The following is a 25,532-nucleotide window of genomic DNA, read 5'->3' as shown; positions in this document are numbered from 1 at the left end:
GTGTCCCCCACACAGTTTGCACACATAATTGCATTTTGGTGGGCTCTGCTTGTATACATCATTTGAAAAAAATGACAGAGTTGTAGTGAATTTTGTCTTGAAATTTGATCCATTATATTTGGATCTTCAGTCTCATATCATTTATGTGGAGCCCATAGTGCGCTTTTGTGTCACAGGATACTCAAACAAATGAATTAATTAACTCAACCATTAAGCAATATTGCAGAAAGGACATGCCTGCATTATTTAATCTCAGCAAATGCACGTGTACTTTATGTACATTGCTCCATTTATATGTACAGTTACGCCAGTGTGTGGACATAGGTTATTTTGGTCTAGGTCTGTGTAACCACACAGCTTGGGAAATTCTAATAAATTGCTGCACAAACTTCATCAGATATTACATTTATGATGTTACAGAGTTCATGTCCCCTCTCTAAATATTGCTAGCTGCCACATCCCCAGTCAGATTTTCAGCAAGTTCCATGGAATGAGGCAAACACATTAGCCCTGGGTCAAACGTATCCAGCTGTGGGAAAAATTTGGCATCAGGCAGTCTTTGATCAAGTCAAGCCAACCAGACTGTGACTTTGCTTTCTATCTCCTGCCCCATGATTTGACAGATATGGCAGGAAAGGTGCAAAAGGGTTGCCTGGGTCCCTAAAGGCCTCTGTAAGTTCAGTCCACCATTGCAAGAGTCATACAGCCCAGCAAAGGCAAGAGTAAAACTTACAGATTGTAAGGCCCTCCCACAAGGGAGAATAAAGGAAATAAACTGAAGGAGGAATTACAAACAAACATGGAAACCTCACTCTCTGGAAGAGTTTTACAATGTCAGGGAGAACTCCCTTTTGTTTATTCTGTTGTTAGTGACTGGGAAGCCTTTTTCCTGGCTAGGCGCTTATTTAACTTGGAAAGCAAAAGCCATTTTCTTCTGAAGTGAGCGTGTAAATTAGGCATATAGTCTTCAGCATGTAGCTGCCAAAGTAAGTCAAAGAACTGGGCATTTCCATAACGTATTTGACATTCTGTATTTCTTCCTCCAATCCATCGGACTGCAGCCAGTGTGTTCCTGCTGCTACTCAGCACTAACTATCAAAGGACAAGGAAGTACAGAGCTGATAACAGTGAATGGATTCTATTTCTAAAAGTTCATATTTTAGATAATTGAAATACAGAGCAATGTCATCAAAGTCAGTTCTGAACATGATAAAATGAAAGAATGTTTTCTGGAACAGAAATTGTATCTTTTGTGTTCTTAGATAACATTCCTGAACTAAATAGGAACTGCTCATAGGCTGTAGCCTTAGTGCCAATTTTTAACAGAGGATATTTTTTACATGCAGTTCATGAACTGCTAATATTGAGATATTCAAGTGGAAATGCAGAGCTGTTGCTGCAGCAGTGTGCTTTAATGATTATGAACAGATACTGGCACAAAGTAGCTATATGTATTTAAATCTTGCCAATACCCAAATTGTGGCAACTACAGTAAAGTATGTACACATCTGTATTTCATCTCCTGCTGCAAAAATTAATTTTACTTGTGCTGTTATTGCTCAAAGTGTCTCCATCCTAAACTGGGATCGTACAGTCATCTGCTGATATGTATCTTTAAGGGAATATGGGCAGAAAGGGAACTAGAGATAACAAAATGATACCAGTCAGTATGCTTGGTTGCAACCCATCAATAGCCTAAATGTGGGGAGTATCCTGTAAGCATCACAGAAAGGGTGAGCTCTATGAAAGGATTTGAAAGGGTATCATGATGTAACAAAAATGCCCAGAGAGGTGGTAGAGTCACCGACTCTGGGGGTGTTCAAGGAATGATTGGATATTGTGTTGAGGGACATGCTTTAGTGGGAGCTATTGGTAATAGGTGAACAGTTGGACTGGATGATCTTTTAGGTCTTTTCAGACCTTGTTGATTCTATGATTCTATGCTTCTTCCAAAGTGGAATGAGGAGGTGAGAGCCAACACCAGAGAAGATGAGGGAGGATGGGTTCTTGCTTAGACATTTAATGACTGGAAGACACTGGATGATCTTGAGAGAGGGGAGTCAGCACCATAACAGTACTCAGCATCCTCATGAAAGTGAAATGGGGAAGCACAAGTAACAGCTGAAGGCTCATAACTTATTCTTGCCACAGTAGAGAATTAGCCAGTGAGAAGTTTTTCAGTTTCTGTTAATAACATATAACACTGCTGGCTTCTGCTAAAAATGAGGTGAGGTCCATGCAAACACAAGAGACAGACAAACCCCATCTCAGCAAGTTTTGGCTGTGCACCCTGCCAGTGGGGATTTGGTAACTGAGTTGTGTGAAGTTATTAGTTTCATAATCTTGGCCAAGGCGAAGTATGTGGATGAGTTATAATTCTTCAGATGAGTATCAGTTTTCCATTACAAGCTGGGGCTATAATTTTCCATTTATTTTAACTTGCTTTAAATTCATTCTAAAGTCAGTCTTCTTGCATCTATTTTGCTATATTACAGTTAAAGGATTCAGGGAGTCAATGGGCTGGAGAGATAATCAGAAACAAAAATTTTAATGAGTAGAGGAAGAGAATCTATATGGATATTAATTCTTCACCAGCATTTTTCTCTCTTGACACCAGATACAAAGGCTTGTAAAGTGAAAAAAGGACGTTCCACTATCTCATTTGGGCTTTTGGTTTGTCTCTCATACCTTACCAGCTGAGCTAGCAAGCAGACCAAAGAAGAATATCGCATTGATGTGAAATAATCTGTAGGACCATGGAAGATGCCACCAATGATGGATTCTGTAGTATGATAGATTCACAAAGTCATTTGAAATGAAAATTGCAGTACTGATGGGATGAAAAGGAAATCAAAGTGCTACTGTTGATCTGGTGTGGCATAGACAACATCTCTGAAAGCATTGGTCTGATATAAACAACTTGCAGCTATCATTAGCAATCCACTCTGCTTTGCTTTCACTGCATGTTTTGCTACGAGCATTATAACTTGACAACATGCTAGAGAGTTTTAAGGCAGAAAGCAACAGAAGCAGAATATTCTAAGAAATTCAGCTTGTACCATAGTTAACAGATCCTGTTTTTCTAAGACTTACCTGCTTCTTTATGTTTTCTCAAACAACTTCAGAAAAAGGCATTAATAACACATTTTCTAATTACTATTTTCTTTTCAGGTCCATTAACAAATTTTGTGAGTTCTTAACCTACTACAGGGAAAAAAATGCATGCTGTTGCTTGCCCCTTCTGACTTTCCTCAGTCATGATGCTACTGCTCTGAGAGAGGCACCAGTCAGTCCCAATGACTGCATAAGGACGCACCTTGTCTGAGCATGGAAGGGCAACAACTGACAGTTAAAGTGGATGAGCTGCAGGACAGTCTGAAAACACCTCTTGACTAAGAAAAATGTGAACTTTAGGTCAGGCTTAAAAAAACAAAAGACAAAAAGCACTTAGAATATATGCTAAGCCATCCCTCAATATCTATTCATATTTACCATGGGTTGTCTTTGAAGACACTTCTGCCTGTAACATCTCGGGAATGACACTGGACCTTTGGAAATCCTTAGAGAAATAGCAAGGTCACAGTGACTGACAGGAAGTGGGATTCTGTGCAAATACTGCTGCAGAAGTTGACACTGAGAAAGTGCAAAGGGGACTCTGCTCAGGGCAAAGCCTTTCTGCCTTCCTTCCCCTTTTTTCACTGGGTTGTTGGCATGTGGAAATGATTCCAGCTGCAAGCTGAAAGCCTACAGACAGCATTAACTCTATTAGAAATATGCAGAGATTTTAGAGCCATGAAGGATATTAATGAGCACTTAGGTATTTTGTAACACCCCCAGAAATGATGCCCTATTAAGGTTAGATGCAGCTGTGCTTCCCCTCAGATAATAGCCTGTCTCCTAACCAGCTCAGCAGAGGTGAATGAGAATATATGAACAGATGACACAAGAGAGATCTATGTGGGACGTGAAGCAGAAGATGTAAGCATTAAAAATATGTCCTGCATGTTGTTTGGCCCCCATTTTCTCCTGCCAGCTGCTGAGACCCAAAGATAATGTTCGCTTAACACGCACTGTACAGCAACAAGGCATTCCTGACAAACATGATGCTGTGTTCACCATGGATTTTGGCAATTACTCCAGCATTGTTTTCCTAGGCAGCAGATAGTAATTATGGCTCTGGGAGGTATAAAATGACTAGGCTCATTTCAGTTGAATATTTAGCTTAAAGTCTAAAATGAAACCCTATAAAATTCAACATTAAGAGCTACTAGGCTGTTAACAATTTTAGCAGAAACATCCAGCTATTTTAGGGTTGTGAATGGAATTTGAAAATGGCATCACCAGGTTTTCTTCAACTCTTTCTTCATACACACAGCTTACTAAGAATAAACAGTCAGATTTGCCTTTTGATTCAACGCTGTTCTGGAATGCGGTTAAACAAATCATTCTTTAAAGCTTTTAAATTTATTTATTTCTTTCTTCTCATGTTTTTATTCGGTGCATAAATTGTGTGATGGTAGCTGAAAAGTTAATTTTGTTCTCTTCTGGGCATCTTTGTGATAGCAGAAATTGGTTTGTGGTCACCTTCAGTGGCTTCAAGTAAATGAAGACTGTATTTCTTATTACCAATGGATTATGGTGAACGTCCATTTTTTTATTTATTTGTTTTGTTTGTTTTCTCTTTTTGAGCTCTCCAAAACATAATTTCTATTAATGCTACTTTTTCTAATTTGACTGGGCTTCCGGAAGAAGAGTGCTTTACTACCATGAGCATTCAGTTTTATGCCAAATGTCAAATTTTCTCAGGTAACCTGTTTCTGTTTATACTTATGAGTCCTCAAACTTTTAAGACACGTGTCTCATTTCCAATTACCTTCTTCCAGTTTAAATACTGATACTATGTACAGTGTCCCTCAATAGTTTTAATTTCCTTAAAATCCCTTTCTAATCAGTTGTGTCAACCATGCTGATGGTAGATAGAAATCTTACTTTATCTAACATGTCAACGTCACTCTATTAATTTTCCTCTGCAGTATGCTGTTTTCATTATAGTAATCTAGAGACCTAGGGAGGGAATGAATATCCAGCTGTAGCCAGGCAAAGTCAGGTGTTTTTCCAAAGCTTCTCAAACTCTGGACATTCACTTCTTTTCTCCTCACATCAAAATGTCATTTATGGGTATCACGGTACTCTGTTTACTATCCACCATTCACTGTATTTTTCCAGTGCAGTGGGAATATCAATTGGAGGAAAGCATTTGCTTCAAAGCAGTATGCTCACAAAAATACTAGTTTCTTTTTGCTTTGGTTTGTTTCTAGATTTTTTCACCCCCTAATAATACCTACCGGCAACTTGCCATCATATTGGGTGAATATAATATTTGCCATCTGACAGTTCTCCAGAAAAATCTCTCCTTGTAGAAATTTTCAGCAAGGAAAGCGATCACTTTCTATATGTATTTAATCTCCATGATTCTTATCAGGTAAGAATTTTAAGCATTGCTCTTTTACCATTGATGTCTGAACAGCCAACTGTGCTCTTCTACTAACCATACAAATCTCAGAGCAAGTCTGTATTGCTTCCTCTTCAGCTGCAGATGTGGGGGGAGTGAAAACCAGGGAAGGCAGGACTTAGCCCTTGGGGGCTGGGCTTTTAACTCACAGTCTCCTTCCTGTGGGTCACATGCTTTTACATTTCCACATTTATTTCTTCTTTCTGCTTCTCTGAAGAAAGCACCCTCTTGATTTGACCACGAGGCTGACATAGTTTTACCTCAGAAATGGAATGTTTTTTTTTTCTGTTTGTACTACCTCAAAATGGCACAGTTATTTTTTCTCATTCTTTTTTTCCTCCTAATCTCTTGTATAATAGACTCACATAGTGAAAATGAAGTCTCAGGCAGATGCCCTGTGTCCCACATTCCTCCTGTTTCTTTTTTCATCTGTAAGTTCTTCTGTTGATGACGTTTCACTCATTGTTAATGTCCTTGTTCTGGCACCATAATTCCTTGTACACCTATCCCCAATTTAAATTTAATAACTACCTCACAACCTGCGCTGTGATAGTCCATCAGTCTATGCAGAATCCTCCTGAGCCAGTGATGCTTCTTTATCCTCACGGTGTGTAGTCTTAAAAAATGATGTTATTTATTGCAGTTCTTGCGCATTTTCCAAGCCCTCAGTGCCAGGGTCTCTAACAGAGGTCTGTTTCATTTAACGTCTTAGTCTAACCGGTCAGCACTGTGTCACAGGAACCTCTGAGTAGCACAATAACCAAGCCCAACTGGTCCACATAACAAAAGGGCTTCTGTGGCAACAAGCTGCCACAGAAGAGGCACTGCCATGGAGACCATTCTTGATCCAGTAAGAAAGATCTATTGTATTTCACATCCCTTTGTTCTGAAAGCAGTAGGAATTATCTCACAACCATTCATCATGAGCCAATAGGATATCGTGAGTGTAATGTTTGGGGACCGGAAAAGTGTTAAAGCTCATAAAAATTAGTCTTCTTTGGACAGGGAAAGTAAAAAGGAATTGAAATATACAGTATCTGCTGAACTGGAAGAGTACTGAGATGAGCTTGAGATTTAAAGGGAGATGGAAATGGGCTTACCTGCACTACCCAAGTAATTGCTTGTTTTAGAATGAGGTATACATCTACACATAAGCACTGGGGTGACAGAATGAAAGGTAGAGAGCAAAACTGACTTAATCTCTGCACACTGAATATGGCAAGGGACTGTGCATTGAACTTTTAATTTGGTTACAGACATCTGTATTCTTTTTTGACATATATCAACTTTTTGTTTTGTTTTCCAGAGGTGCATCTCTGTTTTCTCTCCCCACAGCTCTTATGCAGAAGAGCTACTTTGAAGGTAGGTTTATCTTTCTGTTTGGGCATAATGCGCTTTACATGGAGTAAAATCCTGAGATTCTGGATAAGACATTTTCTTGCTATGATCCAAAACTATTCATACATGTGCAAAACCTGCCTGGGAGCAGAATGCATCCGTCCAGCCTTGTAAGGCCAGACTGCATTCCGGGAGCGTCTATGCAGCTGGTGCGTCCACACCCTGTGTGTGCTGCCCACATGGAAAGCTGAGGCTCCTATCTCAGATTTCTACATGCAAAAAAATAAAAATAAAATTTAAAAATCCAAAAGAATCTTATTTGGGAACATTTCGTAGCTCATTTTGTGAATTATCTACTTTCAGCTAATTACAGTTCTTTGAGTGAATTAAAATCTGATGGTAAAAACTTGCTTTATTTTCTCCACAGGTCCGTAGGGACAAACTTCAATAGAAAACAGTAGATTGTTGTTGTTAATACTTATTTGCTTTTCATTTTCCCTTTCTCTTTTCTCTTAGGCATCAGTCTTTCAAAGCTCAGTTCCAAGTGAATGTCTTTCAGTTGGTGTATGATGTCAAACTTATTTTTGGGACATGTAGAAATACCAAAAGGGCTCACTAATCTTCTAATGAGGTAAAATTACTTCTGAAGGATAAAATTAGCATGCTGGAACTTTCCCAACAATTATATTTGTACAGCCCTACTATGTATATTATGCAGCACGCTTCTAAAAAATCATTACTATAAAATACGTATTCTTGATGTCTTTTAATAATCTTTAGTTATTTTGAGGTGCATTTTGAATGCAATAATTACTTTTTCTCTCCCTCCAACATCTTTAAATTTACACTGACTTATCCACAATGTATAGTCTTACTATTGCAAGAAATGGATTATTTGTAATGAAAGAGTATTCAAGAACCTGGTTAAATAATGAAAAAGAAAAAAAGAAAACAGATATATATGTTATGCTTATTAAAATTCTTGTTAGCTAATTTTTCAAGTTAAAAAGGAAAACAAGAAAGAACAAACTAACCTATAGCAGATTGAGAAAGGAGGTGAGAAAGGGGGTGACACCACATGAGCACACTGGTCCCATTACCCTGAGTTCATTTAATGAAACAAACCTCATGTCTCTTCTGAAAAATAAGAGATTGAATAGAGTATTAAGTAACTAATTTTTGTAGGGGTGACAGTTTAGCAACAACCTGTTGTACCCTGCACTATTCTGAATGTTCATAATTGATCTGGAAAAGGGATGAATGGTTGGGCCACACAGTCTGGTGAGGCTTCCAAATCATATAGGTTAATTAATAAAGACAAAGCAAAGAACTGCAGGAAAGTTTGTGAAAGGGAATAACTGAGCAATAGAGTGGGGGATGGAGTTCCATGTAGACAAATGTGAAGTGGTTCACATGGGGAAAAAGTGGTCCTTACTTCACAAATGAATATGCAGGTCATCTGGGGAGTGCTTCATGGGAGAGTACTGGAGTTTTGGAAGCAGTTCCATGGGAACATCAGCATAGTGCTCAACATCTGTCAAAAAAAAGCAATGCAAATCCAGGAGGTGCTGGGAAATCAACAGTAGACAGGGCAGAGAACACCTTTGTGCTGCCACAGAAATCCTACTTTGCCTGCATTTCGAGGTAAAAAATGATAGAAATATTGGTTGAGAGGGACCTCTGCAGGTCACCCTGACCAGGCTGCCACTTGACAGAGGACTACTGCCAGCTCTGGATCAGGGCTGTGGCTCTGTCTAGCTGAGGGCTGAAAACCACAAAGGACAGTGACTCCACAACACCTCTGTGCACCTTGTGCCAGTGCTGCGTGACTCTGGGCTGCCCAGAGGTGTGGTTGATGCCCCATCCCTGGAGACTTTAAAGGTAAGACTGTATTAGGCCCTGGGCAACCTGATCTAGCTGTGCCTGTTCACTGTTGAGTTGCAGGGGAGTTGGACTAAATGAACTTTAAAGATCCCTTCCAACTCTAAGGATTCTATGATCCTTTGACTCTTCTGGTATTTGGTTCTGATGGTCAAGCTGAAGCTCCCAGGCTGCAGCTATGAACACAGCTTACCAGTGCATGTGGCCACTGCTCCTCATTTCTACTTGCCACTACCAAGAAGCGTTTGCCCCCATCATCCTTCAGATGACATTCTTGTCCATGTGCATCAGAAGTAGGATGGGAAAAAACGAGTTACTTTCACATACAACACGGCTAACTTAGCTAGAATCCTTCAGGGTGAGAGAGTGGCTACAGTGTCTTTGTGATGAAGACTCATACATTTAGATGTGGCATGTGAAGGGTGTCTCTAAGTGAGTGTAAGCAAGCTAGTAGTAGCAAGGTTGACAATACACAGAGATGGGTTTTGACCTGTGGAACTTGCCACCAGAGCTGCCTGTGGACACTAAAGATCTACATAGATTTAAGGGAAAGTAGTAGTGCGTAGAAATGGCATATTCCTCATAAAACCTCTGAGCCTGAAATATTGGTGGTAGGGAAAGCTCTCAAGAGGAATACCACATGATCTTGCCCTGCACTAATACATTTTAATAGGCTTTTGGTCTAAAAAAGGTTTGGCCTGATCCAGTGTGAAAGTACAAGAAATTGCTTGCAAAACAAAACTGCCTCATAATGTGGATTTCTATCTCTCCTCACCAAGTAAAATGGGAATTCTTCAGCTCATTTTCTCAGGTGCATAAATAATTACCCTTACACTTTGGTTTGAAGTCATACAGGCAAACAGCAATACAAGCAAAACTGCAAGAAAATGAACGTTATGAAGAATGGCCAATAGTTTATTCCCATCCCATTCATATAATATTTCCACTAGATTTCAAAAGTAAAGTCTTTGAAAGGAAAGATATTCTTATCCTTGAGACATGAAATAGCATTCTGGAGATCTCAATTTGATCTCTAGCAATGCCACATGTTTCCTGCTGGTTTTGGCAAACCAAGCAGGACATCTTCTAGCGGGAGCTGTTTTCAGCATATGAGCTCATTGAAATGGTTCAAGTCAAGCACTTGCAAAAGTCCTTAATAAATGAGTTTCTTCATGTGGCACCAGAGTGCTTCAGAAGCACTTGTAGGGCAGAGGACTGTGGGCATCAGGTGGGTCTTCTGGTCCCTTCAGAAGGCCCACACTGTCCCCACGCTGGAACAGGACATATGGAGCAGAAAACACCAGTCCAAGGTCGCAAAGGGAGTGGTGAGGTAAGGGGCATCAAAGTTCCAGTGCCCCATCTCCACACAAGGCTACAACCAACAGGGGCCTGGGAGCTTGCTGCTCTGGGGCAGGGGAAGACAGAAAAAGGGGTTAGAAAGAAGGATCTGGGTCTGTTCAGCCTGGGGAAAAGAAGACTGAGGGGGGGATCTGATTAATGTTTACAAATACATGAAGGGAGGTGGGAGGCAAATGGATGAGGCCAGGTTCTCTTGGTGGTGCATAGTGACAGGACAAGGAGTAATGGCCTAAAATTCCTATATAGGAAGTCCCATATAGAAGAACTTGTAAGGGTGACAGTGCCCTGGAACAGGTTGCCCAGTGAGGTTGCGGAGTCTCCTTCCACGGAGATGTTCAAAACACGTCTGGATGCCTACGTGTGTGAACTATTGCAGGGTATCTGACTAGCAGGGGGATTGAACTTGGTGTTCTCTTGAAGTCCCTTCCAGCCCCTGCGATTCTGTGATTCTGAGAAGGGAGAAAGGGGGACGTTTCTCCCCGGCCTCCGAGCCCCTGAGGAGCGCGGTCCGGGCGGAGCGAGGCGCCCCAGGGGAGGGCACCCTCCCGGCTCGGGGCCCCGCCACCCCCCCTTCCCGACCCCGCCTTCCCCTACTCTCCCAGCAGCCGCTCCCGCCCCAGCTCTGCTCGGGTCACCCCGGCTCCCCACGGCGATGCACTCCCCGCCCCGCAGGCAGAGCCCCGTCCCTTCATCCCATCCCATATCCCGTCCCATCCGAGGGGCTCTGCCTCGGTTCCCCTCGGCCCTCCCCCTCCCTCCTCCCTTCTTTTTTCCATCCCCTCCCCCACCTGGGAAGACCCGGCGGCTCCCCCCCGCCCCGTGCTCAGTAGCGGCGGGTGCTCGGCGGTGGCGGAGCGGGGACACCGGCGCTGCGTGGATGTGGCCGCTGCCCCCCGGCCGGGGCTCGGCGCTGCCAGGTACGCGCAGGAACGGGGTCGGGGGGCTCTGCTGGGCAGCGCGGCGCACAGGTGGCCTCGGGCCCGCTGTGAAGCGAAGCGGAGGGGTCGGTGCCTCGGGTTTTGAGTAACCCTGCCGTCCTGGTGGGTTTCTTTTTGATAGGACCAAAAAGTGACGCAGATCTCTGATCCCCTTTCTAAGCAAAGACGGCTCCGCGGACAACGGAGGGGGACACGTTCATTGCTTTATGCTTTCAAGGGTTTTGTCTCCGCGCAGCTCCGGAGCCTCTCTCTGTTTTTCAAAACAACCTCTCCTTGAGTTCTGATTCACCCCCGCCGTGTTTGTGCTACCATTCCTGCCCTCCTTTTGGAGCTGACACTAATTTTATCCAGATTCGTCACTGCTAGAAACAGCTTTATCTCGGAATCGCGGAAAGCCGTGCCAAGTATGTAGCTTGAGGACTAGGAGAGAGGGAGCTCCTTCGGGTCGGGCACAGAAAGCAGGGCGCCCCGTAGTCACACCCGAAAGCGGGACAGAGGGTGGCCGAAGGGCTTTAGAGCCTTCCTCCCACTCCTCCAAGAAAGCACCACGCTTCTGCGCGATTAGTGCATCGGAACGGTGAGCAGAAGGGGAGTGGGCAATGAAAAGCAAAGACACGAACGCAGTCGCCGTCCTCCCTCCCCGCTGCGGATGCCCCCCTCACCCCGGCAGCCACAGAGGGGCTGAGGATCCCTTCCACAACCCCCCTCCCCATGTCCCGGCGGGGAGGAGAGCGGGGCTGCCAGCTGGGAGAGCTTCCCGGCGAGGGGCAACCGACACGGCTGAAGCTGTGAAGCGTTCGTCCTCCTCGCTTGCCCTCGAGCTGAGCCGTGCGGAGCCGAGCCCCTCTCATCCGATCCGGGCCGTGCCGTGCCTATGCGCTCCGAGCCGTGCCGCTGTCCGGGCGCGCCACCCAGCGGTTCTCCTGCCCCGCCCGGGAGACAGAAAATCTGAACCCGAGGTGAAACCAGTTCCGTCATCACCTATTTTACTTTTCTCTTTCATTTTTTTCCTGTGTTTCTCTCTCTCTCTCTCTCTCTCTCTTGTTTTTATTTTTCCCCCTTTTTCCCTGTTATTTTTCGGTGTGATCTCATAAGTCCACATGAGCTTTCCAAACTCCTTCCAATTTCATTCTTGTTGATGCTGAGGCAGCTTAAATCTTGTGGAAGCAAACAAACAAACAAAAACAGGAGTCACTCTGTGGTTGTTGTGTGAGTTGTTTGTTTTTCCATAAGTCAGAGCGGAGGATGAAATCAGTGCAGCGCTCTATAGGGCGAGCACCTCCATAGGAGTGGAGAGGGCAGTGGTGGTCAGGGTTAGGGTGGTGCTTCCATCCAGGATTTCCATAATCTGCTTTCTCTTTTGCTGTGTCAAAGGAGAACTGTCAGTTCCAAGACTGCTTCGAGAGTAAGGCCAGAAGCACTTAAGGAGCTGGTTAGTGTTACAGCTTCTTCTATTTTATGGTCTGAAATCTGAATGTAAATCTAGGCAAGTGCTGACTTTCATACAATAAGATGGCTCAGGCTCCTCAGGCTGCTGTGAACAGACCATAATACAGCATTGGAAGGCAGCTGGGCACAACTTTTCTTGTGTCTGAGCTACACTAAAAGGCAAATTCTGTTTCTGCAAGCCTGAAGAGAAGCATTTTGGAGTAGATTCTGCTGGAGGTCATGCTGACAAGATGTTTAAAGGATATCCTAAAAAGGTAGGGTATGGATATGCTTTGTGATTGCAGAAAAGGTTCGACATTGGAGGAGAGCTGAAAATGCTTTTACATGTACATATGGGTGTTGGAATGCCACTGAACAGAGTCCTTCCTGGGCTATCAGCTGGGATTGGAAATCAGAGGGAGAATTCCAATATATTCATAAGATCAGAACACTTCTTTACTTCCCAGTTTCTGTTTTCTTTCTTCTCTGAAGCAGTTCATCCTGCCATAAAGGCAGAGCTGACTGAAGGCTTCTAATTATTGTAAGCCATCCCAAAATGTGTATGGGAAAGGAGCAAAGAAAAGGAGGGGGCAGAGCTCTGTGTTTGGAAGAAGAGCAGAGAACACTGTGGTGCAAAGATTTTGAGAATCTTTTTTTCCCTTCTGTCGTGTGGCCTTCTCTGAGCCCATCCTCCTCATTTTGGAGCCTGTGCTCTCTCTCCCTTTCTCTCACTCTACAGTACTGTCTTTGCGACCATCAATTTGTTTCCATCCCCTCTATCTGGCAAGATAATTCCCTGTGTTCCCTCATGCCAGCAGCCTGTACTGGGCCATATAACTGCTCACTTTGCCTGTGCTTGATGCTGGCCTTCTTAAACAGCAGAGTTCTGATTAGTAAACAGAACCTGAGTGCTTGGCTGTAAATGGCAATGACGAGAATTACCATTTTCATCAAACTCCTTGGCTTGGACTTCATCCAGTTCTACTGAAATGTAGTTGTCCAGTCAGTTCATCACAAACAACAAGCGCTTCACTATAATTGATGGAAACCTTGGCTTTCAAGACTCCTTGTAACTAGTGAGTACTTGAGTGTAGTGTTTCAAACAGGAGGCTCAGGGTTGTGTGTTTGTTGTTTTTTTCCTCCTTTTTAAAGAGTGGCTAAAGAGAGCCATAGCACTCTGCCCATTTGCTTGCAGAATGCCTCCATGCAAAGCAAAGTTCCTTGCAGGTCCAGTATAATGTGATTTATCATAAAATCATGCTAGTCTATGGTCAGCTTAAGATGAAGAAAAGGAGATGCTTTCTCATACAACATGTAGTTGAGCAGTGGAACGCCCTGATACAGAACTCTGTGGGTCAAAGATTTTGTGGGATTCAAGGAAAGACTGGACATCTTTATGGAAGAGAAATCCACAGAGCTTTACTCGCACTACAGAAACTGCCCCTGGCTTAAAGTCCACGAGATGCAAGTGGCTACAAGCTGAGAGTGTGAGAGAGGAGGGCTTGAAAGTAAAACTGTAGATAAATAATAATGTTTAAATATGCTCATTTCTGTTATACCAGTGACCTACATTGGTATGGCCAAGTGGTGTCTTCCCTGCTACTGGAATGACTCTGCTGGGCTTTCAAAATCTTCAAATATTTTTCAGTATGACTACATACACCCCAGAGCTTAGGCCTGTGAATCACTCTAATCTCCAGATGTCTTGGAAGAGTCCATATATCTCCAAAACCTTAGTAAGCTGCTTTAAAGCCAGGGTAAGCATATATAGGGTATTGTAAAATATGTTTTAAGTATATCCAGGTAAATAAACCCCAGCTCAAAGTCAGCATTCCATGCAGGCTGAGGTAAAAAGCATTAGAAATTATTCTAACGCTGCTCTATGAATTTGGCATCAGAATCAACAAGCAGTGTTTGAGCCATAGTGTTTAGTCAGATAAAAAGTGATGGCTGTTGCCTCTTACAGCCAAGTGCTGTGTCAGTATGGTGTAGATGCATCACATTTTAAGAGCTGTTGATCTGTTGCATTGCTCTTAAAGTGAGACTAACACTTTGTTTTTCCCCCCATGTTGCGCATATGCTCCTTTCTTTTTCACGCTATATATTTAGCTAGCCTGTAACCAGGTTATTTCACTGTATGGTTTTACTTGTGTTATTCTAAACAAAGCTCGGGAAAATGAAAGCGGTTGTCTTTGCCCTGATTTACACTGCCCTCATAATGTAAACCAGAAAGCTTAACCACATACATACCCTTGAATTGCTTGGTTTTTAAGGTTTAATCATAGGCTCTTCATGCACTGCTGAGGTTTCCCTGTAATTGGAATAAAGGATATGAGAATGGAGTGCCAATGGCACTGGTCAGTAATTGGCTAATGCCACTGACATCACTGCTGCCAAGGGAGAAAAATGGTCTTTTCAGTAATGTTTTGAGCTCAGAATCAAGATTTCTGCATTCAGTTTCTGGCTCTGCCACAAACTTCTAACAATTTTATATTCTTTCTGCATGTTTCCCAGCTACTGATGAGAATAATACAGTTTCTTGTCCTTCAGAATTGAGGTATTAGCTCTTTGTGTGGTGCATCACCCCAGCTAGGTGGGGTTTTCCACATGTGACCATATGACACAGACTGAACAGTTTGTGCAGCCTTTGTGGGATCCTCCAAGTGAAAGGCATTTCATGAGTCAGCCGACTTGTCTCTCTTAATTGGCTGGGCATTCCTGTGCGCATATAACCAGGAGTCTCCTTTAGACCAACCACCTCCTTCTTCTCTCAGCTTTCTGCCCTTCTAACCATGGATTTTGAAATTCTGTGACTGAGATGCCTATACAAAAGAAATGAAGGAGGTATTGGTGGTCCTAGCATGCAGGAGATACAACTCAGGAGATGCTGGAGACCCCTGCTTCTCAGAGCAGCAGCAATGGAAGGTGTCTAAAATGGTACTGGCTGCCTTCTGTAGATGCCAAAATGGTTCCTTTTGTCACTTCCAGATAATGAGAACTTCGGCAAAGAGGGCATTCTAAGTAGGTTCACTGGGAAAACAGTTAGAAAAATGCTATTTTCCATAGCATGCAGTTTCATGGATCTTAGCTGGATAAGTAGAGCAGAACCATTTTTGGCCATTACATCAAAGACTGTTATTGGTATGGTTTCCTAAGGGAATTAATCTCATGGGTGCAGTTTGTTTATTTATCTTTGTCTGCATGCCACCTTCTGGATAACTTTTAAATATGTCAATAATATTCAACCACGTTCTGCTTATCACCAGTATCTTCTAACCAGTAGAGAAGCAGAATCTTAAAAGATAATTCCATTCCTACAGTATAGATAAAACCAGGCTGCTGGCTGAGCTGAATGACTGAGACTACTATGGTTGCTGAGGGAAAAGAAGGTAAAACTCAGCTCTATTCACCAGTAGGTAGCTGTGTCTAGTGGGTAGCTCAATGTAGATGCTGGTTGACTAGTCACACCTGCCTAACTAGGGACTGCTGGGAGCATCAGAGGCAATGCAGGAAATATTTGAAGGCACTTCTATTTTGAGCAGAATGTTAAATTCTGTTCCACTGATGTCAGTTCTAATATTGCATGGTTATGCTTTTTTAGATACTAAGATATTTGTATGCATTTCAACAGGGTATTTTCAAACTTCTCTGTTTTGTTTCAGAAAAAAACAGACAAGATGGAGCACGTGTTAGTGCTGTTCGTATTTTTCATGCCTGCATTGGGTCTTGCTAATGAAATAGGAACTGAACAAGATTTTACCTGGCATTTAAAGAAGGTTCCCCAGATTGTGAGCAAAAGAACTTTCTCTCTTGACAGCCCTAAATTTGAAGCAAAACCCAACTTGGAGCTGAATAGCGTATGTGGAATTGAATGTCAAAGGAAACTGCCAGTGCCCAGCTTGTCTGACTTGAAGGATCTTTTATCCTATGAGACTATCTTTGAAAATGGCACACGAACCCTGACTGAAGTGAATGTCCTTGGGCTGACACTTGATCCAGCTGGAAACACAACGGCACATAGATCTTTGAGAAAGAAAAGGCAGATATATGGGACAGACAGTAGGTTCAGCATCTATGACAAGCGGTTTATAACCAACTTCCCTTTCAACACAGCTGTGAAAATCTCCACTGGCTGCAGTGGCATTCTCATTTCCCCAAAGCATGTGCTCACAGCTGCCCACTGTCTGCATGATGGCAAGGACTATGTTAAGGGCAGCAAAAGGCTGAGGGTGGGTCTGATGAGGACGAAGTCCAGGGGTGATGGCAGGAAACGCAAAGGTGCTAAAAGAAGTAGGAGAGAAGCCCCTGAGGCCCAAGAAGATCCTGAAATTGCCACAGGTCTAAGGCGACGGTCCCGAGGTGGTGGGAGAAAGCAGAGGAGATCTGGGAGGAAGCAGGGAAGCTCAGATGGCAAGCCCTCCTTCCAGTGGACCAGAGTGAAGAGTACCCACATCCCAAAAGGCTGGTTTAAGGGTTTCTCAGGAGATATTGCCCTAGATTATGATTATGCTGTTCTTGAGCTCAAGAGACCCCACAAAAGGAAATACATGGAGCTGGGAATCAGCCCAACCATCAAAATGATGCCTGGCAGTATGATCCACTTCTCAGGCTTTGACAATGACCGATCCGGGCAGCTGGTCTACAGGTTTTGTAGCATTTCTGATGAGTCCAATGATCTTTTTTATCAGTACTGTGATGCTGAGCCTGGCTCCACTGGGTCTGGTGTCTATCTTCGTCTAAAGGAGCCAAACAAGAGGAAGTGGAAACGCAAGATCATTGCTGTATTCTCGGGCCATCAGTGGGTGGATGTCAATGGGGAACAGCAGGATTACAATGTAGCGGTAAGAATTACTCCTCTCAAATATGCCCAGATTTGCTTCTGGATACACGGGAACGATGAGAATTGCACACAAGGCTGAAGAGAGCTGACACCAGCTTGCCAAGCACCCATAATATGATAGAGTGAAAATCTGCTGCCAGCGGCTACCTAAAGAACATCGTTCCACATCAGGATGCCTTCAAACTCAAAGCTCACAAATAATGTTATGGTGACTTGAGTGTCTCTGAATGGCTGGGGGATGGGTAGCATTGTCAAAAAACATGTTTTTAATTGTAATCAACTCCAGGTCTGCACTTGAAATCCCAAACTATATTTATATTTGTAATTTTGATAAATTCATTCACTTCAGAAAAAAAATGGCAACAATTGTTTGTCATTTTTTTCCCCCATGGGAAGTATTAGAACTTCTCAAACTGGTATTATTTAACACCATACATTTTTTTTTTTTCCAGTGGATTTGCTTTTCTCAGGGTTCTGTTTCAATTCTACAAGTGCAAGTTGCACATACATCACTTTACTGTATGCGCAGAATGTATGTGTATTGCATGAGACCAAGACTTTTTTTTTGTCATTTTCTAAAGACCACAGCTCTGTGTTCAGAAACAGCCATCTAGTCCAAGCTTGTTATTTTGGAAAGCTCTGGTTGCTGGAGGAACGCTCCTATGGAAATCCCACATTTCTCTAGATGATGACCAGACCTAAAAGACAAGTTTTGCTTCATTGCTCAGTAAAAACAACAAAGAGAAATTAATGAGCAGAAGTTTCCATGCTTGGAAGAGGAAACCTTAGAATGTAACTTAATGCCTTTAAATATTCTTTGAGAAGCTAGACAAGTCTTAAACATATGGATTTATTTTCTAGTTAGTGTTTAAAGAGCTGTAGCTTTAGTTTCTTTTCAAATGTTTAGCTTTCCCATTAGGTAAAGCGGTGGCTGTTTGACAATCATTTAGAGCTTCACCTCAAAGCCACAGGTGACGGCTTTATTGGGTGCTAACCATTTTCGCAGGCATTTAAAATTACTTTATAAGAATTCAGCTTCATAGGTAGAATGCCCGGGGTATTAGGCTGGGAGTTGGAAAGCAGTATTTCCTTGCCTTTAGTTTTACAAAGTGAGTAGTTTTAATCACATCATGTTGAGGCTCCACCTCAACTTGAGTTCTAGGGTGAAATTAAAAAAAAAACACAAAAAAACAAAAAAACTCCCAACTAAATGATACTGCTTTCTGAATGGTGGAATAACTGTCCCGTGCACTATGAAAGATATCACGCTATGTAGCAGCAGTAGTTATCAAATCATGTGGTACAATGTGTTTGCTGAACCACAGAGTTAATGAAAACACAGAGTGAGCTTGACTTCTACATGCTTCTATACATGAATTGCCTTTCTAAAGATGGGTTGCTGTTAATTGCCATGCAAGTCTTAATCATGTTGGTTTTTTTTGTATCAAGATCTTGAAGAGCACAGGGTTGTTATGGTGCTATGTTAATCTAATTAACATAAAAGTATGCTGTGTGTACTTCAGATCACATCCACTTAATTTAATTACATTCCTAATTATTCAACATTGAAATCTTCCATTTTTTGATAAGTTTGTGCTGACCAAAATCCTTTTTCTTCCCACACAGAAGGAAAAAGTATAAAAGATTTTCAAATATTATTCATTTGTTGGTATATTTGAAATATGCTTTTAACATTTTTCAGTGAAATACGATCCTTTTTAATAACTCACTTTTTCTGTAGATGATTGAAAACCTAAAACCTGACACTTTGAATGTGCAGGCAATTTTGTCATATTATTGCCAAAGCATAAAAAATTTAACACTTGTTTCCATACCTTAACTATTACAACATTCCACTAATTGGAACTATCTCACTTTAAGGGAAAATATTTCTTTCAACTTCAGCCATTTCAGGCAACATTAAACTTTTTTTTTAAAAGACTTTTGTGATTGCTTGTAAAACAAACAAACAGCAATAAAACCCCAACAACCCAATAATAATTGTTAAAGTTTAGAAATTTATGTCTAAGTAATTTAAAAGTTAATTATTGTTGTCGTTGTTGCTAATGTCTTAATTAAGATATATGCCTTCACTGACTAATTTTAAATCCCCTCAGTCCAGTTTTTAATGCTCTTGCTCTATGCATCTGGCCTGTAATATGCTTTAGGCAGTTCTGTAATATTTTTCCTAAGTGCCTTTTTCTATAGCTGTGGTAACAATTGAGGTACTGCATTGCTGATCAATAGAAGTCAGCATAGTTCCATGGATTTTGATGCAACTCCATCCTTATAGAATGGCCTGGGTTGAAAAGGACCTTAAAGATCACCTAGTTTCAACCTCCATGCCGTGGGCAGGGCTGCCAGCCACTGGACCAGGCTGTCCAGAGCCACATCCAGTCTGGCCTTGAATGCCTCCAAGGATTCATTCTTGATTTGGGTTCAAAAGTGATCACAGTAAGGTAACATTGTACATTCCTTATTTTAGGAAGCATTCCTTAGATGTGCTCATTAAGAAAAGAAATGGCATTATTTCTTCATTAGTTTGGGAACTGGGGACAAGGAAAAAATGAAAAATGTTGTTGTCAGCTTTCAGATGGTCTTTTTTTTAACAATAATCTGCCCTTGGTGCCTCACCAAGCTTCTGTGCCCATGCACAGACATGCAAATATATAGGTTTGGAAAGCATGTGCTGTTTTGTCAGGCCAAGCAAACATGAATGGACAAAATGTTAATGCCACGCAATATTTAGATCTGCCACTTACCCAAATAAAGAAGGAAATGTTTTGTGGTAGGCATTGTTACTGTTTCCTGAATAGTTCATAAATCAAGTATTTATGCACTGGCCAATGCACTGCACAGAGCTACAGTTACCCACCACTACAAGTGGCTCAAGGACTTCTGAGCTTCAGGTTTCCTTCAGATTGCATTAGTTGGCATCTTGCTATCTATGAAGAAGTGCAGGAGAGGGTGTTCCTTGTGAGCAGGGTAGTGCACAGGAGTCAAGGCTGGCTTCCCAGAATAGAAGGGAACAGTGTTTGGAATAATATTCCCTTTGGGAACAGTGTTTTCCCAAATAATTTTTCCCTCTTTGTAGTACTGGAGTGGGTATTGTTTGTTATCCTTGGTACTAATGATTTTTCATAAGAGCTGATATTTAGCTGTATTCTTGGCTTTAGGAAAAAACAAACAAAAAGCCCATAAATTCAGACAAATTTTCTTCTAAAGGGCTATTGGCAGATTGTCAAGTTAACAAACAAGCTTTCCCCAGGCCAAGGGTACATCTCATGTCTAAGCCATTAATACACCCAGTCCAGGTTCTGCAAAGCAATTGTGCACGTGTAGTCTGGGGCTATGAGAAGTGCCATGGAAGTCAAGGGGGTTATCTATGATGTGAAAAATTAAGTTTGTATTATCTTACATAAGGAAAACACAAGATTGTTTCTGTTATATGAGGAATAGAGTGTCTGATGATTTAAAAATTACTTAAAGAAACCCCTGGAGTCAGTTTATAACTTACCATCCAAATTCTGCAGATTTATGAGTCTGCGCAGAGTCTGAATCAGCCCAGAATATGGCTCCATATAATAATAATTCATGTGAGAGAGAGAGAGGCATTGTGGGGCATTCCTCCCAGTCTGCTGGTAAGGGACCAGCTTGAAGCTGGCAGCAGTGGCAACAGAAAGAGGGAGCAAAAGAAGCTGATATTTCAGGAAGGAGATGGCGTGGTATGCAAGGAGTAAAGAAAGTGTGGAGAGTAACAGATGAAATGGCTGTGAGGTAGCAGTGGGATCTGCTGGAAGCAGTAGCAGGCAGTTGGTAAAGACATAGCAGTATAGATTAAGATGTAAAAATCATAAGTCACATAGGCAGACTCCTTCCACTACCGAGCCTGAGGCTCTTCTTCCCAGCCTCAAGCCGTGAGGAAAGGGCTGAGAGGGCTAAGGCTTTGGCAGGGACCACAAGCAGGCAGCAGCTGCCAACCCACATCTACAGACCTTGCACAAAATCACAGTAAATCGGAGTCTTTGGGAAGCAACAGACCCAAAGCCCAAAGGGTCAGAATCTCCCAGAACAGTGAGTCACCAACAGAGTGGGAAGTGAATTCTTTTCCCTGGGAAGCTTTCCAAACCTGATGTTTTGGTGGGATTTCTGCAAAGGCTGTTCCTTCTTGGAAAGAGAAAGAAATCCCAAACTTGAACTGGTGGTTCCATTCTTGTTGCATATGTCTACAAAGTCTAGCCAATCATTTTTTTACAAATAGCTTTAGTTTGTTTTGTGTCTTTGTAGAGATTTAATCAGCCGATTCTAATTTTAAAGCACAGCATATTGCAGATACTTCTACTGACAAATTACTGGACTTGAGAACAAAATGAAAAAATAAATAATATTATTAGTCCGAATGCTTAAATTTGCATAGTATTCTCAAAGGATTTGGCAGCAGGTTTGAGTCCCTGTTCTTCATTTTTGCTTGCACCATCATTTGCTCTAAGTGTGATATAGCATTTAAGTTAAAAACCCCAAGAAGTGGCTTGTATGATTCTTTAATGTTCTTAACTTTATGTAGTGTGACAGCAGACTTCAAAAACCTGTCTTTTTATACAATTCTTAGCTGCACAAAATGATGGCTCACTTGGGAAAACTAATGCAAACCTTTGGTATATTAAGATGTTATTCAATGCACATACTACGTCAATAAATATTTTCTATTGTTTTTCTTTTCCTCCTTCACGATGCAGTTTGTCAGCCACATTGTCACTGAACTGAATCTGTTCTGTGAATACCTTTAAGATATTCTCATTGGATCCTCTTGGTCGTGGCCTCACAAGATACTAATGAATGTCTCTTTAAATTTGCTATGGGAAAATTTTCCCTGCCTACTCCTGTCTTCAAGATAATTACACTGTGAGCAACTTTGATGATTAAAAAAAAACATGGCTTAGCAAGGAAATGACTCACAAACTATGCCACAACTTATTAATTCTAAAATAAGCAATTAGTTCTTGTTTCTGCTGTTAGCAATTGTTCTATTTTCTACCTTGGAGAGCTTTTGAAGCAGGCCAAGTCAGAAATATGTAAAATATGACAGTGCTGGCTCTCTGCATTATCATAACTCTCTGTGCCCTTGAAGCCAGTGGCAATTTGATCACTGGCAGTAAAAGGAGAGGTTTCTGGCAAGAATGAAAGCTGTTTGGGAAAGTTGTAATGGAAAGTTTAGAAATGATTACAGCAGCAATTACCACCACATCCAATACAAGCAATATTTAACAGGGTCTGACAGGGGCTCCCACGCAACTCTGGGAGTCCATGTACAGGAGAGGAGAAATGGCCATATGGGAACAGATAGGACCAATGGGTTTTTCACTTGGATCAAGGTCCATGTGTGACTGGGAAAAGTACCTAAATCTTCCCATTGCTGAGGCTGTACCATCTGCCACTACCCCAGAGAATGGCCTTGAGAGACGTTTCTCTGCCCCTAACCATGGGTGAAGTCTGTGTCCTCTGCAGGCCCTTGGCAGGGGTTTTGTTGCTCCTATGGAGGGCACATTTTGGGACATAGTATGGGTTTCACATTTCCAAGGGACCAGTGGCATCCTACCCAATACCAACTCATCCCTAAAATGTTCTGACACAACCCAGTTCCTCATGAGAGCACTTTCCTGACATGGTTCTAATGCACAGCATCTTTATCAAGAGTTAGAATGACCTGAGCAAACACTATCAGCCATTGAAACCCCAAAGTCACTGAGGAAACTATGTCTTAGGTGGGTTACAAATAGCACCCTGATGAGCTTCCCACTCCTCTTACTTGGAGCACATCTTTGAACATTAACACAGCTGCATCTAAGAGGGAGGGTCAAATGCACTGCAAAAGCTAAACCCACATTTGATAAAGATTGTGCTTTTTGGCAGTTATGCATACACCATATTAACTGTGGTTGCTATGGCTCTGCATTTCCATGTGAAAATGCTGGAAAACATTGGATGAAACCAAATTGGGCAGTTTTTCAGAGGAATTACTCAGCTGCCCTTTAGCTACAGTTACAGCACTCTCCAGCCCTTCCCCTCCCATTAATTTCCAACTCTGGATGAATTTCCAGTGTCAACTCCACTTAATACCAGCTGGAAGGCTTGCCCTGGTGGCACCTTCATGGCTGCAGACATGGAAGAGTGCAGAAGGGAAAGGAGAAAGTTGTAATCAGCAGCAAAAACCCACAATACTTTCTGGAATTGGAGAAAAATGGACCTTTGTCTTTCTTACAGTAAAAGGCAACCCTTGTTTTTTCCATTCCTTTGCCTTCTTTTGAATGATTAACTCACTGTCTAACCAGTGCTAATGACTGCAGAACAGAGAAGAAAGCTACTGACAAATCTAATAAAAAGAAGAGAGAGAGAGAGGATGTAGAGTTACCCCAATGGGATTTATGATTAATATGATGGAAAACATATATATATATATATATTAAGAGTAATCTCTAAGAAAAGAACTGTATTTACTTTAGTTAGAACATACCAAACATTTCTCCATCCCAGCCCATCCCTACCAGGCAGGGATCCATTGCGTTTGACTCTTGCTGCTCACCACAAGTTTGGGCTCAGGCATGGTTTGCTTGAATGGCAGCATAAGCAGAGGCATCTGAGCATGAACACTGGAGTTTTTGTCTCCTCCTTGCTTGGAGAAGAAGCTCAAGCAGATCTCATCAATAAATACCTGAAGGGAGGGTGTGGTGCAAAGAGAAGAAGCCAGTTTCTTTCCAGTGGTGCCCAATTCTAGAACAAGAGAAATGGGAACATACTGGAGCACAGGAGATTCCCTGAAGCACTTCTGTGCTGTGTCAACACAGGTGGTTGAGTACTGGCACAAGCTGTCCAGAGGCTGTGGGGTTTCTTCCTTGGAGAACTTCAAAACCCACCTGGACGTGGACCTGGGCACCCTGCTCTGGGTGTCCATGCTGGAGTGGGGGTTCAACCAGACAGTCCCAGAGGTCCCTTTCCACCTCAGCCATTCTGCTCTGTTCTTTATCTTTTCTTCTTCTGTCTTCTTAAGTTCCTCCCCAGTTTTCTCATCCTTCTAGTATATTAGTGTCTCCAAAAACAGTTCACTGTATGTATCCAGGGAGGATGTGTGAAGTCATTTTTAATAATGGTGGGCTGAAACTGAACGCCTGTTTTATTAAGCTCCAGTAACCAAATAAACACTGCAGCACTTACAGTGGTGAATCTTAGAGGGAAATTTGACCCACTGCACATTATACATATTTATATGTTACTGAGTAATGCACAACAGACATTTGTGAACTGTAGGATCAGACCAAGAAAGTGAAAAGAAAACCAATACTCATCAAAAGGTGTTTTTTTAGTGTCCAATTTAGATCTCACACTTTACTGCTTGCAAATTTACCTTCTGTGATCTATGGTTTAGTACTGCAGCTGATGTGACTGAAGGGCTCCATCCTTTGCATTTTCCTGATTGACTTTCTCCTTATCAGCTGGGACTAAATAAAATCTGACCTCTAGGCATTAATCAACGTGAGGGTAAGCACTCTGTCTGCAGCCTTAAAAAACACCCCAAAGAACAGCTGCTACTAATAGCATAATACTCCTTTAAGGGGATAGAGCTGTCCTTACAGGGTCCTGCCTTTGAAAGCAGTTTTAGTGTGGTTGGTGTGCTGTACAAACCCAGCGTGCTACACAAACAAACACACACACACAGGGGCCAGCTCCAACCTCAACCTCTTCAGCTTGGAGGAACTTCAGGGACTGCATTAGTATAACAGTTGCCACCCAGAGCTGCATGTTCCTTCCCAGCTCAGGCTTGCACCCTTTCATCTCTTACATTTAATGACAGCAACTTCCCATGCTCTACCCATTCCCACAGAGACTAACAAAGCAGCTCTTCTCTGTTTTCTTTTGCACTTCTAAAAGCTTACTTATAGTCAGCTCCTGACTGTCCCAATGCAGCGTGCAGCAGGTTGGAGCATTCACAAAGCAGGGCACCAGCTGGACCCAAGCAGCAAGAGCAGAGTTCAATCACCTGACACATCTTCTTCCTCTGGGTCCCCAGTGAAGCTTTACTGAATTTCCCTCATTTCTTTGACAGAAAAAATCAGAACAATTTGATGCTCTTAGTATGATTAACCTAACTGGGCTGCAAATGGCTTGCACAGCTGCAGGAGATGCAGGTCCTAGTGGGGTGCCTGGGGCTGTTGCTTGCTGGTCTCCCACACCCAGCCACTTC

At 42.3% G+C, this 25,532-nt stretch overlaps 1 protein-coding gene across 3 annotated transcripts; it reads left to right on the top strand.

Moving 5' to 3' along the window:
* Positions 1 to 10,696: 10,696 nt before the first annotated feature.
* PRSS35 (serine protease 35) lies at positions 10,697 to 22,019 on the top strand. Of its 3 annotated transcripts, none has more exons than XM_015858999.2 (2): positions 10,697 to 11,007; positions 16,119 to 22,019. In XM_015858999.2, exon 2 carries the CDS (start codon positions 16,134 to 16,136, stop codon positions 17,373 to 17,375), a length of 1,242 nt encoding a protein of 413 aa, XP_015714485.1. In that variant the 5' UTR covers positions 10,697 to 11,007; positions 16,119 to 16,133; the 3' UTR covers positions 17,376 to 22,019. The 3 variants fall into 3 exon arrangements, with proteins under 3 accessions (XP_015714485.1, XP_032299460.1, XP_015714488.1); XM_032443569.1 differs by lacking the exon at positions 10,697 to 11,007 and adding an exon at positions 11,502 to 11,605 and having other exon boundaries at positions 16,119 to 22,014; XM_015859002.2 differs by lacking the exon at positions 10,697 to 11,007 and adding an exon at positions 11,886 to 11,987 and having other exon boundaries at positions 16,119 to 22,014.
* The last annotated feature ends 3,513 nt before the right edge of the window (positions 22,020 to 25,532 follow it).

This window comes from Coturnix japonica, chromosome 3 (genome assembly GCF_001577835.2).
Source record: "Coturnix japonica isolate 7356 chromosome 3, Coturnix japonica 2.1, whole genome shotgun sequence".
NCBI classification, from domain to species: domain Eukaryota; kingdom Metazoa; phylum Chordata; class Aves; order Galliformes; family Phasianidae; genus Coturnix; species Coturnix japonica.
This window is presented reverse-complemented; position numbering and strand designations above follow the sequence as displayed.

Bases quoted from the DNA above. Each gene is read 5' to 3' on its own strand.
- PRSS35 (XM_015858999.2), top strand. From the start codon at position 16,134: ATGGAGCACGTGTTAGTGCTGTTCGTATTTTTCATGCCTGCATTGGGT.